Source organism: Anopheles arabiensis, chromosome 3, assembly GCF_016920715.1.
Source record: "Anopheles arabiensis isolate DONGOLA chromosome 3, AaraD3, whole genome shotgun sequence".
NCBI classification, from domain to species: domain Eukaryota; kingdom Metazoa; phylum Arthropoda; class Insecta; order Diptera; family Culicidae; genus Anopheles; species Anopheles arabiensis.
In genome coordinates, this window is record NC_053518.1 from 57,377,515 (window position 1) to 57,392,642 (window position 15,128).

At 41.8% G+C, this 15,128-nt stretch overlaps 2 protein-coding genes across 2 annotated transcripts; one reads left to right on the forward strand and one right to left on the reverse strand.

Moving 5' to 3' along the window:
• Positions 1-7,913: 7,913 nt before the first annotated feature.
• On the reverse strand, positions 7,914-8,865 carry LOC120901023 (cytochrome c oxidase assembly protein COX11, mitochondrial). The gene is made up of 2 exons (XM_040308710.1): positions 8,336-8,865; positions 7,914-8,268 (listed from the first exon to the last, which is right to left on the reverse strand). Exons 1-2 carry the CDS (start codon positions 8,720-8,722, stop codon positions 7,948-7,950), a joined length of 708 nt encoding a protein of 235 aa, XP_040164644.1. The 5' UTR covers positions 8,723-8,865; the 3' UTR covers positions 7,914-7,947.
• Positions 8,866-11,939: 3,074 nt separating this feature from the next.
• LOC120904520 (fas-binding factor 1-like) lies at positions 11,940-15,126 on the forward strand. The gene is made up of 2 exons (XM_040314550.1): positions 11,940-14,042; positions 14,117-15,126. The coding sequence occupies exons 1-2, from the start codon at positions 11,940-11,942 to the stop codon at positions 15,101-15,103; spliced, it is 3,090 nt and encodes a 1,029-aa protein (XP_040170484.1). The 3' UTR covers positions 15,104-15,126.
• Positions 15,127-15,128: the final 2 nt, after the last annotated feature.

The window sequence follows — 15,128 nt, forward strand, 5'->3', positions numbered from 1 at the left end:
CTTATTAAAAAAAGATAGAAAGGTTCAAAGTTTTCCAAAAAAGTAAAAAAAAATCTGCGATTTTTTTCTCGACTTCTCGACTTTGAAGTCTCGACTTTGATAGGTCTATTCTAGAGAACCAGTAGAGATAAAGAGCTCATATTTGGGATTTTTCTTAGTTTAACCCTAAGGATTGAAATCTATTCTTTGGAATTGCGCTATTACACAGTTGACTTTTTAAATCTCATCCCGGCAAATGCCCATTGTGCCGTGGCCAGATTCTAAGATGCAAACCTACAATTAGTGTGCTATATAGCTGAAAGGTATCAATTATACTCGAACATAAATCGTTCCATTTGCTACTGTCACACATAATTTTTGTTCCAAAACAACACTGGCAAACTTATAACTAACTACTACCGTTACAATTACTCCGCAATTATAACAAGACTTTTCCTCTTCCTTCTTTGATCGTCTTGTGGACCACAATGTGGTTAAATACATAAATTGTGCCACCGTCTCAGCTGCCAGACACACACACGCACACGCACTTTAGAGCAGACCATGCCAATAATTTCTCTGCGTGCAGTCAATTTTCAGCGCCTAATCTGACACAAGTGTGTGGCGTCGTCGCTTCATTCCGCTCATTCCAAACCGACGGCCGACGATTAAACCAGAGCGCCCGCGGCGGGGATTTGAGGGAATGTGAGGGGTTTGAAATAAAATTTCCATCCCGGGGCTAAAACGTTAAACCTATTTGCGGCTCCGTCAAATCGTTGTCCTATTGACTCCATGACGATCATCATCAGTGGAAATTTATTTTAACGAATCCGCTACCCCATTGCTTCGTTTTATGATGTCGTTGAAATTCTGTCCGCTGCATTCTCACAGCATTATCGCACCGCCATGGCGTAGTAGTAGCAGTAGTAGCGATGCGCCGGGAGAAGGTGTCTTTTTTTCCCTTTCATCTGTACTTACAGCGGTTCTTCTGATCCGATTGAAGCAGTATCATTACTCAAGCTGACACGGCATTGCACACAGTTGTCTGCTGTTTTCTTTTTAGTTGCATTTGCTGCAATTTGGGAAAATTCCATCAAAAGAAACCAATGAACCTTCTGTACGAATGTGACGCATGGGGCGTGTGTCGATTTGTGCTGATTGAAGACTAGTTATTATCTAGCATAAGTTGCAAATCCAATTTAGGGAATATTTTTAAAGGTATCGGAATGCTTCTCAAATCTTTAAAGATATGATTTTTATACTTTTAAACCAAAATTGCCGAGATTCAGGAATACGACGAGGAAATTAAAATGAAATCTTGTATACTCTACATGTTAAAATCTCATATCTTTTCGAGATCGAGGTAAGTCTTTTGGTATGAACATTCATGCTATGTGTCCTATGATCAATGTTCAACCTCCGATTCGATCTACACGATCTACACGTATAAGGTGGGTATAGATAATTGCCTAAATTGAATACTTATATAAAAATGGCATTGTATTGTCACAAATTCATTTCTTACTTATCTGGCATTAAAACCGCTTTGCGGTCTTGGTCTGCCTCAGGAGTGTCCGAAACTGCTCACGGTCTCGCGCGTCCGTTATCCCGGCCTTAATGGCAAACGCCTTCATGGCATCCTGCTCAATTTGGGCCTACCACATCTGTCCTCCTCTGTCCTTGTGGACGGCCTAAAAAGACTTTACGGGCTGGTTCGTCCGTTTCCATGCGTACAACATGGCCAGCCCACAGGAACCTGGCGAGCTTGATATGCTGCACGACAGTGAGGTCGCCGTACATCCCGTATAGCTCGTCATTATAGCGGCTCCTCCATTGTCCTTCCTCACATACGGGGCCAAGGATCCTTCTGAACATCTTTCTCTCTAACCCGACTCAGAGGGTTTCGTCAGATTTGGACAGTGTCCATGTCTCAGAGGCGTATGTGAGTACCGGTACTATATAGATACTATATAGTTCCAGCTTCGTCCGTCGCGACAGGTTCTTTGAGGTGAACTGATTTTTCAGGCTGTAGAATGACCGGTTGGCAGCCAGCATCCTTGCGCGAAACTCAGCTTCCATGCTATTGTGGTTGCTTACCTTTGACCCAAGATAGGTGAATTCTGGGACGACTTTAAAAGTGCGTTCAACTATGTGTACGTCACACCTACTTAAGTTTGGATTTGTTGTTGGTAAGGCCGCTGGTGTTGGCAGACATCGTGCGGCAGTTTGTTTTGCGGTCCTGTCGTGCAGTCGCCAACTCGAACGACTCAATAACATGCCCGTCATGGGTACAAGCCTAGAATGGACCGTCCCCTCGTAGCAAGGATTTGACTATCCGGCTGCGTGGTAATGAATTTAGTCTCGAAAGCCTCTGTATAGGCCGGCATGTCCGCCTAGAAGAACGTTACGCCAAATAAAAGAAGAAGAAGAAGAAGAAGAAGAAGAAGAAGAAGAAGAAGAAGAAGAAGAAGAAGAAGAAGAAGGCTTCGTAGCGGCAAGCAATGACGACAAAACTCAATGCGACCATTTTAGGTGAAATTCGGCTGAATTTCGATATGCCACCCTAGTACGCCAACTGAACCAACATCCTCCAGCTGCGTCCTATCGAAATTTTCTAGACCAATTTGTTCCAATTTGATTTTTCTCTTCGTTTTTTCTACTGTCAGCCGAGAAAAAAATCATTTTTCCATTGCTAACGTTATCCCGGATTCTTCAGGGGTTCTCATAAGGAAAGTCATGTTAGTGTTACCGCGATGTGATGTGTGTGGTTATTTTTCATTATATATTTTTGTTTACTATAGTTTTATATATTAAAGTCCAAGCAACGCCATGAGTCTGTTTCGGATCACAAATCGTCAGCTACTGAACGATTTTTTGATGTCACTGTTTTTCAGGTTTTTTTTAACCATTTTCTAAACCAGGGGTCTCCAAACTACGGCCCGCGGGCCGCATGCGGCCCTCATGAGCTTATAATGCGGCCCACGATGACTTTGCCAGAGTTAATATAAATATTACGTTATTATGACTTATTCAAATAAAAATGTATTTTTTACTTTTCTTATACATAAATCAAGCTTTAGTAACACGAAACTGTATTGGTATCGTTAGTATTTTGTTGTAAAAACGAGATTTAATCGCTCACTCATCATTTAAAGGTAGCGTCAAATGGCCCTCAATATGGTTATTTTTTGAAGCAATGCGGCCCGCGAGCTGAAAAGTTTGGAGGCCCCTGTTCTAAACCATCGTATCCCATCCTTAAAAGTGGGTAATACACATTGTCCTCCCTATCCTAAGATGAAGAGTGATAAGAATTAAAAATTTAATTGCAAAGCACTGGTGCTATTCCTCACATTACTCTGAATGACTTCGACCATAGTAAATCAGGCGAAGGTCACGTAAATATTTCGCCCTGTATGTATATTACTATAATCAAAACACCACTACAACGGTAAACAGTAAGTGCTAGGACGACACAGCCTTCGTATCCCTTTAAAAAAGGGGTGTATTAAACGTGCTCCAACTCTCATGCAAAAACAGATTGACCATTATTCAAACAAGATCTTTAGGTAAGAAAAATAAAGTAACCAAATTGAATAAAACATTACATAGATAGAAAAGAGTAGTGTACATTACACGTAAATAAAACAAACTTTTCAAATAATCAAAACAATAAAAATTAAAACACAAAAATTAACCGAGTTCATGCCAGTCGATTCGAAATCCCAATCAGTTCATTGTTGAACAATTACAATACCAAACAGTTCTGCAAAGTATCATTACATGTATTATATTGTGTTCATATAATTACCGTGCATCGTCACGTCGTGTGATTATGGTTAAAATAAATAAAACCACTTTTCATCAACACATCCATCTCACACTCGCGCAACACTTCAATACCAAAACGCTGCAAAATGCCAGTTAATTGATCCCTTTTAATAAATCCTTTTCGGGAAGTATACTGGCGTGAAATTAAAATCCATCATCACGCCCGCTATCACGCCGGCAGTGCATCACAGTGATGGGATTTCTTTATTCTACATCATCATGACACCTGCTGCATAAAGAGGGTGGCGTAAAACGCAACAACGACAACAACAACAACAACAACAACAGCATCAGCAGCGCCACCCATAGGATACGCATCAACATTTTGCTTTAAACTGCTCGCCTACCATTTTGCTGTTGCTTCAGCGACAACGACAACGAGAGGGATACTTTTTTTTTGTTCGACCTGGTACAAAAATCTGCTCAGCAGGCGGGTTTTTTTACTGCCGGGAGATGAAAGTTACACCCTTTCGGGGTGTCTGTACTCCCCGTGTTGTGTGTTATTCCCGAATTAAACGACACATTTTGTTTTTTGCATTACTGTGAAGCTTGTTTTTCCCCACTGTCTGGCTCCGGACGTTTACAGGAGACGGGAAACAGCATGCGTTTTTCCGGCCAGAACGAACGATCGGAAACAAGAAGATAAAACAAATGGTGACCCACACGAATGAAAATGATCGTATGAGTACGTTGGTAGTGGTTTAAAAAAAATGATAAAAAAAGTTGGTATACTTTTTCACATTTTCCCGTTGTTCACCATATCCTGTGACGCGGGGCTGTGTAGGTGATAGCGTGCTTGTCCCCCATTTGTGTGAGTATTTTTTTTTTTTGCTTTTTTATCTGCCTCTCTACTCCATCCCAAGGTGTCGCAGCGTAAAAATTAACCGCCGACAAATTATGAACGCTTCGAATGTGTTATCATACTGTGTACTAAGGAATGCTAAACGTTTCCGTAAGCAAGGTACGCCAGTCTCATCTGCACAACGCACGACACGCTGTTTTGCTGTTCAAAATGACTGAAATAGGGTTGGTGGATGGAAAAAAGAAAAAAATACAAAAAACAACATTTTTTTGCAGTACTTTCCACGTTTCACAGCTTTCCGTCGTATGATTCCGTATGGCGCATCGTGCATGGGTGAGTTCTTTTTTTAATCCTAAGATTTTTCACATTTTAAGGGAATTTTACCAACCAGAGAGAGTGTTTTGGTGTGGATGTGTGAATGTACGTGTGCGAATATTTTATGCGAAAAATTAACAAACAAAAAACCAACACACAAGCGGGACTTCAAAAGTATGGGACACGGAGGGTCCTGGCTTTGATATCTGAAGCGGTTAATTAGGTGTTAATTAAATGGCTCCAACGCATCCATCCTAACAACCTAACTGCAACAACAGTCTTTCGTGCTCGATACACACATGCAGTCCAGTGAAATATGAAAAAAACAAATGTTACCGTTTGTGTTTTCGATCATTTAAGCCAGAGGTCTTCTAAATGCAACCCTTAGGCCACCCAATACAGTGAGTGCATAATGTGTATCGTGTGGCTGAATATTTTACAGAAAAATGCGAATTATGGCCGCAGCAGGCAAAAAGACTGTAAAAGTAATAATAACGTTTAATAAAGGGACCATCAATTCACACGTTTTGCAAAAAATTTGTCATTAAAATAGCGCAAGAGCAACTAAAACAGTAAAAACAAAAAAACAGTATTTTTTTGCTCAAAAAGGCGGGCGCTCAAAAAGTATTCGTCTACATCGCTGTTTGCGTAATACGCGAATGGAAAAAGAGGCTGAGGCATCAACAAATTGCTTGATCTGGTTTTTGAGCACAATATGAGATTAATCAAACACCGCCATGGTTGTTATGGAGCTATTAAGCATAGCCATTGCGACGAACATCATATACGACCACTAAGTTTTCTGAAACAAAATGATGTTGTATCGTTTTTATTCAGCACATTCGCCGTCCATCTAACAACGCAACTATCGAGTGCAAATCCTCTAGATGGCACTCGTATCCCAATCAGTGCAGTCGCAATGAAGAATAGTAGGAGCAACGGTAGCAGTATAGTTAGTACCAATTACATTGGTAGTATTTGTAGAAGTAATATAAAAAAACTAGTGGCAGTAGAAGTAGTAGTGTCAGTAGTGGCCAATAATAAAAGTAGCAGTACTAGTAGCATTATGAGTTGTAGTAGAAGTAGGAGTAGAAATAGTAGCAGAAGTAGTAAATGTAGTAGTAGTTGTTGTTGTTGTTGTGTAATGTTAATAGCAAAAGCAGCTGTTTTAAGAGTCTTATTTAATAATGTGGTAATAGCTTCAAGCTTTTCAGCTTCCCTAATCAGTTTTAACAATTGCTGGATTTTGTAATTTTAGTTTTTACTTTAACTTTTACTTATAATAAAGAAAAAAAATCTAGTTCATTCCTTTAAAATTAAGTTTCTCCCTTCTGTTTCAACGCATCTTTTCTTCACGACTAGAAATACTAACTGTTGGAAACTGTTGTAAGGTTTCAAACGGACTGTTACCTGTGGCGATTTTTCGTGTGTGCACAAGCATATAAATAGGGATAAAACCCGCGGAAACGATTTTATTGCGATCAAAATACATACGAGCAAAGATACTAAGAAAATAAAGGAAAAACTAAGTTTTAGCACGCCTTAAGTGCCCGCCTAAAGAATTTACTTTGTTTTCTTTTTTAGTTAGAACGGTAGTTTCTAACAACTAATCATCGACCAGGTTCGTAACCATAAATATTTAAGTATCATTTCTTCGAGCTGGGTAGATTTAAGATTAGTTGCTTCGCCAAGTCAGATTCAAAACATGAATATAGTTTACTAACACAGGCCGGTCTCGTAGTACAGTCGTCAACTCGTACAACTTAACAACATGCCCGTCATGGGTTCAATCCCCAAATAGACCGCGCCGCCATACGTAGGACTGAATATCCTGCTATGGGGGGGAATCAATTAGTCACTGAAAGCCAAGCCCACAGGGTACAGGCAGGCCTTGACCGACATCGGTTGTTGAGCCAAAGAAGAAGAAGAAGAACACAGGCAAAAGGCATTCCAGGCAAAAGGCATTCGAGGCAAAAGGTATAGGCGATTAATCAGTTCCGAGGCCGCGAAGAATTAAATATAAATTCTAGAATCAGATTAATTTCAAAATTGTCCAGGACTTGATATGGACAGATATATTCGGTGCCAGTTCCAGTTCCGCTGCATGTTTACCATCAGTTTAAGTTTAAGTGTAAGGTTCTGGATCAGTTACAGCATCGAAATATATTTGTTGTATATTCCAGAATAGAGGATAAGATTTTATTTTAACGTGTCAATCTTTTTTTTTATAGTGTTCTGAATTTTTTCCATCATGATTGTTTCCTTCAACAAATAAATAAATAGATTAACATTTAATTTAAATTTCAAATATGTTGTAGAAGTAGCGTTAAAATGAAAGTGGCTTTAGTAACGACTGTAAATATGTAGTTCAAATAAAAGTTGTGTTCAAAGATTAGAGCAGTTCATTGAAAAGAGTAAACGAAATTATCCACTCGTAATGACTTATCAACACGACCGTACCCCTATACATAGGACTGACTATCTTGCTGTGGTAATCAATAAATCACTGAAAGCCAAGCCCATTTGTGGTATAGGTAGACCGACAACAGTTGTTGTGACAAAGAAGAAGAAACGAAATTGAAAAATTGTTATTTTAAGATCTTACAAAATGAACAGCAAATTACATTTCATGGCTATTAGAACCGCATGTAATGTAGAATATGATTTTCCTTAACTTTGGTACTGGTAAATAAAACGGAAAAAACGGTAAATAAATGGATGAAAAGTTTATCTTGGAAAAAAGATTTAAAATTAACGTTAAAATAAAAGGTTGCTCAAAGCCATACTGATGTACTTTTGGTAGGAACAAATTAATTCATATAATTAAAATACCCCAAATCGCTGTCATGGAGAAACCTTCATAATCTACAATTTATAGCAAATTAGACGAATTCAAATTTCAAGTTTCTATCAGTATCTTACCAATACGAAACATACACCTGGAATACGTTGTCATCGATGAACGTTTCATACACGAAAAACAGACATATTTAACATCATTTCAAAAACTAACACATCCTTGTTTAACCATGCTGTTTTGCATACACCGGCATTTGTATGTTCACGCCATCCTTTGACTCGAAGAATGTGTACGATAGCGTAATTGAGTCTACCAGTTCCATCTTAGGGTCCTCTATAAAATCCGGATCGATGTAGAAGAACACCGGCAAGTCAACCTCTTCGTGTGGATTGAGCTGCTGCTCCTCGAAGCAAAAGCACTGTATTTTGTTGAAGTACGCGCCAGCCTCGAATGGAATTACATTATAGGTGCTGATCCCAACAACCGGATGGTCCGTCGGATTTTTGGCCGAGTAGAACGCCAATGCGGTTTCACCCGGAACAACCTGTAGGAAGCAACGTAAAAAGGTATCAATAGTGTCATATCGTACATGCCACCGCATCGCAGCTTACCCGGATTTCGGTTTGCTGAGGTTTAAAGTTCCACCGCATCGAGGCTCCTATATCGGCGTTAAACTTTATCTTTATCACTCTATCCTTTACCTTTTGCATGCTTTCAACCTTCTCGCCATCGTGTCCCTGGCTGGTGGTGCCGCCATAGCTGTAAGCCTGACAAAACATCCGATACAGTGGAACGGCGGCATAGCTTAATCCTACGGTTAAAACACCAGCAGCGGCCACATAATACACTGTCGATCTTATTTTAAACTTTCGTTCCGCATCGTAACCTTTGCCGGTAAACCATCGAACCGGCGGACCCGATAAACACGGGCGATCAACGTTGGAAAGCACATTCCTGATCGGTAATCTACAGGCAGTACGAACTATGTTTGTCAACATTCTTAACTACAGTTGTTGTTACTGGATTTTAATGTAATATTTCATTCCCTTCGTCTAATTTTTATCATTTTACTCGCCCAATAATTTCCACTTTTTGCGCAAGAGCACCTTTGTTGATGTTTTGATGTTATGTCATTTGACAGCTGTTCTCCCATTTCCAGTGTAGCCAGATTATTTGGGCAGATTTCGGTAGGAGCACCAAAATTGTATCTGTAGTAGTGGTGGGAGCTCGGAATCAGACCTACCCGATTTCGATTCCGTATTCGGAATCAATTCCGGAGCCGATTCCGATGCTGGAATCGATTCCGATTCCGGAGCCGATTCCGGAGTCGATTCCGGATCCGATTCCGGAGCCGATTCCGGAGCCGATTCCGAAGTTGGCTCCGGAGCCGATTCCGGTGTGGACTCCGGAGCAAAATCAGTCCGGGAATCTCCATGAGAATGGATCTTTTACAAGTAAATTTAGATTTTTGTGGTTAGCAATACGTAGTATGATTGGACCCAAACGCCTTTTTTATGGCGATGCCGAAACTGATTCCGTTTGGTAGCCGATTCTAATTTATGAGCCATTTCCGATTCGAGAGCCGACTTCGATTCCGGAGTCGATTCCGGAACCGATTCCGATTCCGGAGCCGATTCCGATTCCGGATCCGATTCCGGACCTACTATCCGGAATCGATTCCAGAAAACTGTGGAGCTAGCCGGAATTGATTCCGATAAAAACTTAATTTTTCCCATCACTAATCTGTAGTTTTCGGTAGGTTAAAACTCGAAACTCAGTTATAAAGAAGTGTTACGCCGGGGGGAGGGGGTGCTAATGCCCAAAATAAAAGTTCCTTCTCACGATAATATGCATCATTTATCTAGGATATGGATTAGATTTGATTCAGCGGTTATACAAATGAAGATCTTTCTGAACCCAAGTGCCACAAATCCACTAAACGACCACTAAACGGGTTCTAAATGACTTAAGCTCTCAACCTAAAGATTGAGCTGTTTAACGAAAAATCGTTCCGATGTCGTACTTTGTAGCTGATTAAGAGATAGACGGTACTTTGCTGAACTATGGAGCTTTTTAACAGGCACACAGTACTCTTTGGAACTTTGCGGCTGATTTACACTATGTGTAGGGTTCATGATGGAACTTTAAGGCTTGTTAGGATCGTGTACCGAACTTGGTGGAACTTCATAGCTTTTTAATGCATGACATCGGTACAAGGTGGGTCTTGTCAAAGTGTCAAAGACAGACGCCTCCAATCATCTCATTACTGCTGTACAAGTTAGATTAGTTCTTTGAATAAGGAATTTTGAAGGTATTGTGATTGTACAGTAAATTGTGATACGTTTCGTGTAATTTATGAATATTAAGAATTGAAAAATATACACATGTACACAAACAAAACAAATCCTGTTGTGTATTTCATCGATGACGCTTGCTTGAAAATAAAACACAAAGAAAAATGATCCCCGGCACCGTAGCTTAAGGAAGCTGCTTAGGCGCTATTTAGAAGGACCGCCTGGGAACTTTGATGCTGTTTATCTACTGCAAAAGGCGAATTAGAGCTGCGATCTTTAGCGTGCCAAAATGAGCTGCTTAAGCAATTCTGGCTATTTGGGTATGGATCGCTAGAACTAGAACAGCGATACGATTGTTTAAATACTAAACTCCAATCGAAACCACCAGCACTGAAGCAATTAAGATTTGAGTAATGGTCGATGGTGTCGATACCCACGTATCTGACCACCCGACCATTTTCATATAGATATATACTCGGAAAGTTAGAAGGCTATATAAGTCATGATTAGATTAAACTAGTCGAAACACATTGCAAGAAAAGGATAGCAATTAAATGATGAGTTGTACGCCATCTATTGAGCAAATCAATGAAACTAGGAAGCTTTCGTTTTTTTTTTCTATGGAAATTTGATTTTCCAGTCGTTTAAGCTTAATCTGTAGCGCTTGGATACTTTCACTACAAAATTGTGTTTTGTGACATTTTTTCCCGCATTTCTGCATAGTTGCACGTTTTTAGCTACTCTGCCGAAAACTGGTACGTTACCCTAGTGATTTCCATATGGAGATTAATTAATTTATGATTTGGGAAATGGTTTTATGTTTTTTCGGTCAGTATTATCAAAAAAAAAAACTGTGATTTTCGGTAGGAAAAATAAAACAGAGCCGGTCTCGTAGTACAGTCGTCAACTCGTGCGACTTAACAACATGCCCGTCATGGGTTCAAGCACCGACAAACCGACGTGACACTTCGAACAAAATTAGCTTCAAAAGTTGTCTCCTTATTTCAAATGAAAATACGTTAAACACTAGCGCCATCTCTATAATGATTCGCTTACTACACTGACACAGAGGAGGAACTGCTAAAACCCCTTTTTGTTTTTCTTCGTAAATTTCAATGCGTATTGTTTTATGTACTTCTCACATCTTTTGCATTGATTTGGAAACTTATAAAATGATTTTCCTGGGTGTTTTGTCCAATAACTTCCTCACACTTCCTTCGCAATTTGTATATAAAAAAGTTGTTTACATCGAAGCAGCAGTGAACAGAGCTTACTTTGACAGAAGTGATCGCCTCACATGCAAATGACAGTACTTTCGTGTGGGACACTTTTGTAACGCCAGTGTCACGTCGGTTTGTCGGTGGTTCAAGCCCCAAATGATCCGTGCCGCCGTACGTAGGACTGACTGTCCTGCTATGGGGGGATCAATAAGTCACTGAAAGCTAAGCCCACAAGTAGTGGTACAGGCAGGCCTTGGCCGACAACGGTTGTTGAGCCAAACAGAAAAAAAAATAAAACATCGGTAGTTTTAGGGTGGTCATCTGTGAATCGGTAGCAATACAAATAAATCGGTATTTCTGGTCACTCTGCGTGCTCTGACGAAAATGTCAAAACTCGTGTGCCTAGTGAAAGGCCCGGATCAACGCGCATAATTTTAATTCAACCGTTACATTTTATGGCATTTTTTTGTTATGGCCATTTGTATAAAAAAATAGAAACAATAAATATTCATTACCGATTTGAACATTTCCATGTCTTTTTTATCGATATTTAAAAAATCATTTGACAAAGAAAAATTTCGATGTTATAGCGTTGTACAATTCAAAGAAACCCAAGGCGTTTCTATGGCAACAGATATCGTTCAACAAACTTGCTGTTTTTCATGCGTCCAATTTTCATTTTTCCAGTGTAGTTTCTCAGAATGAACTTCGACTTAGATGATCCTTTAGAAGGTTTATTAAGTGATGGCAGTAATGATAGCTTGTTTGGAAATGAGCCTTCAAAAAAGCCGGATAAACCCGGTAAACCAGGGAAAATGGAAGACTTGTTCGGCATTAAAACGGACACAGCAAAGCGGGCATCGGTTCCCAAAATCGGCGAACCGTCTGGTATGGCGTTGGAAAAAATGCAACCCGCATCGTTGGACTATGCAAAACTTCCAACAGCAACTACCCAACAACCGTCCAGTTTGACTAGCGTGCAAGGAAGAAGAACGGAACCTGCTCCTAGTAAGCCAGTCAGCACGGCGCCGTCCAACAAACCTACCACACCGCAGAAGAAGGAAATTTCATTCGACGATAGCGATTTGCTGGCAGATCTTGGTTTCGATCCGAAAAAGCCCAAATCAAAATCTACCATTCTAGACGACATCCTTGGCGGACCGTTAACCGCTGCGACAAAAGAGATACCTCCGAAAAGCATCATGGCTAAACCAAGGCAAAGTCTTACCACCACACTGGAAGAACCGCAAACTACTAGCAAAGCAGTTTCTCGCCAATCAACCGACACCTCGGAAAATCCACCACCCGAAAGTTCTGTTATGGGTAGCTACGCACCAACCGGAAACAATCTCCCGAGCTTCGGCGCTGCTCCGAAAAGAAGCGGTCGTCGAAAGTCTTCGGTCTCGATGCTGAACGATCCTTTAGGGTTGTTCGGTGGGACAACGGAAGAAAAAGGCTCTCGTGCTGAAATGAAGCAACCAAAGAAAGGTGGTGCTGATTGGTTAGGTTTAAATGATGACCCAGTGGCGAGCGAAGTGGAACAAGTTCCCGTGCCTTCGACAACGCTGGCGAGACCGCGCGATTCCATCGCAGCTAAAGCGCCACCAGTCGCCCCAGTTCCGCCAGATGTCTCAGCGGAGGTGACTGTACCGCCCAAACCAGAAATATCTACAACGTCTACCCCGACGCCAATCGGGTTGGGACAGTCCACGCTACAGCCTCAACCGAAAATATCGGACCCTCAATTAATTACAAACACTATTCAGCTCGTAGATATGGAAGCGCAAAACGCATTAGCGACGATGCAACAGCAGGAGATCCAGCTGTCCATAGCCGGCCAAATGAAGAACCAAGAAAAGGCACTGATTGAAATGCAACAGAAACAGCAAACTATACTGAAACGGCAGGAAGCACAGTTTAACGAACTACTTCAGAAACAAATGCAACGCCACACACTGTTGGAAGATGTTCTCGCCAAACAGCAGCAACGGATAAATGCCAACATTCAGCTGATCATGAGTCAACCGGCCCCAATCGCCTCCCTCCCATTCGGTGACCGAACAACAAGCGAGCTTTCCCCAAACGACTTGAGGCAAGCTACCGAACCAAATGCCACCGAAAAAGTGGAACTGCAAACCGATGTGAAACGCTTGGAGATGGAAAAGCTGCGTCTCGAGGATATGGTGGCGAACCTGTCCGCGAACCATGAACAGGAGCTGTCGATCCTTGAATCAAGCTACAAAAAACAAATGACCTTCCTGGAGGAAAGTCTTCGCATCATGGAAGCTCGCCTGAAGCATGACAACAAGCAGTTGGAGGATTTCTACCAAGCCAAAATCACATTCGTCGAACAGGAGAAGCAAAAGCTAATCGCAGACCATGAAGCGAAAGCCCAATCGATGGAAGAGCATCATCGTAAGGTGATCGAACAGCTTAAGCAAGGATATGAAGAAAGTCTCGAACAATTGCGCCAGGATCATCGCGAATCGGTGGCTGCAATACGTGAATCGAAAATGCTCGAATTTTCTGCCATTCAAGATAATCAATCTTACTTACAAACGCTTAAAAGTGCTTCCAGCTACCTGGAAAATGCGTCCGGCGATTTGCAGCAACTTCGCGACACGCTACAGGACCAGATCGTATTCACGCAGAAGGAGAAAGAGATTCAATTGAAGCAGCGCGAAAAGCAACTAGAGGATCAGCAACGTTTGCTCGATCGCACACGTGAAGCTACGGCGGAGGAGAACGTGCGTTTGCTCAATTTGGTGGAAATGCTAGAGAGTAAAGTTACCGAGATGACTAAGGTTGGACCTATTTGATCTGCTGACACATTTTATGACGTTTTTTTTAAATATTTTTTTTTCATTTTCCTTTCCAGATATCATCGCAAGAGCGCTGGGAATATCAGCAAAAATGTGTCAAGCTAGAAGCAGAGCGGCAGAGCGTAGACAAGGAGAAACAGTTTCTTCGCGAGCGCCATGAACGGGAGGAGAAACGTATTGACGAACTGAAGCGCTTGCAGCTTGAGGAACACTCTCGGTTGATGGATAAGGTGGCCCAGGAACGGCAAATTCTATTGGAGGAGAAAGCCAAACTAGAGACGATGGCGCAGCTAGCGTCCACCACCAACTCGATCGGTACGGGAACGTCGCGCCTTGAGGTGGAAGCAGCCCTCAAGGTGGCTGAAGAAGCCGCTCGCCAAGCCGATTCAGAGAAGGAGCGCTACCTACAGATGCAGCGCCAGCTAGAGTCGAAACGCCGTGAAATGCAAACGCGCGAAAGCAAGTTGTGTGAAGCGAAAGATGAGCTGGAAGCGGCAATCGATCGGGCTTGTCAGAGGGAACGAAATGCCGAGACAGTGTATCGCAGTCTGCGTAAATCGGAACAGAACTTGCAGCTCAAGATGCAACTGATACAGCGACAGTTTCGCGAGGTGTCCGAGCGGGAGGATCGTTTGGCTAAGGAAAAGATCGAGTTCAGTAAGGAACGGCTGGAGCTGCAGGCTGCCAGACGCAAGCTGCTGCAGACCCGTTGCAGCCTATGCAAGATCGGCGATAAGTCGCAGGAGATCGCCGGTGATCTGCTTACCACCAACACGGATTCCGTAGCAGACGATCTGAAGCTGGAAGCTAACTTTGCCGAAATGCAGAACCGCTTGGATGTGGCCGGGTTGAGATTGGATCAACATTTCGACAGCGATGTGGATCGGCAAATGAAACTGTTTCTCGAGCGCAATCAGACGGATCAGTGTGACGATATGGAGTTGACGGAAAGTCAGCGACGGCATCGTGAAATTGATCGTGACTTGGCTCTTTTGAACTTTGACGCACTTTTTCCACAGCTACGTTCAGGTGAGGAAGCGTAGAGGCCAATACTTGTAATCCACTTTC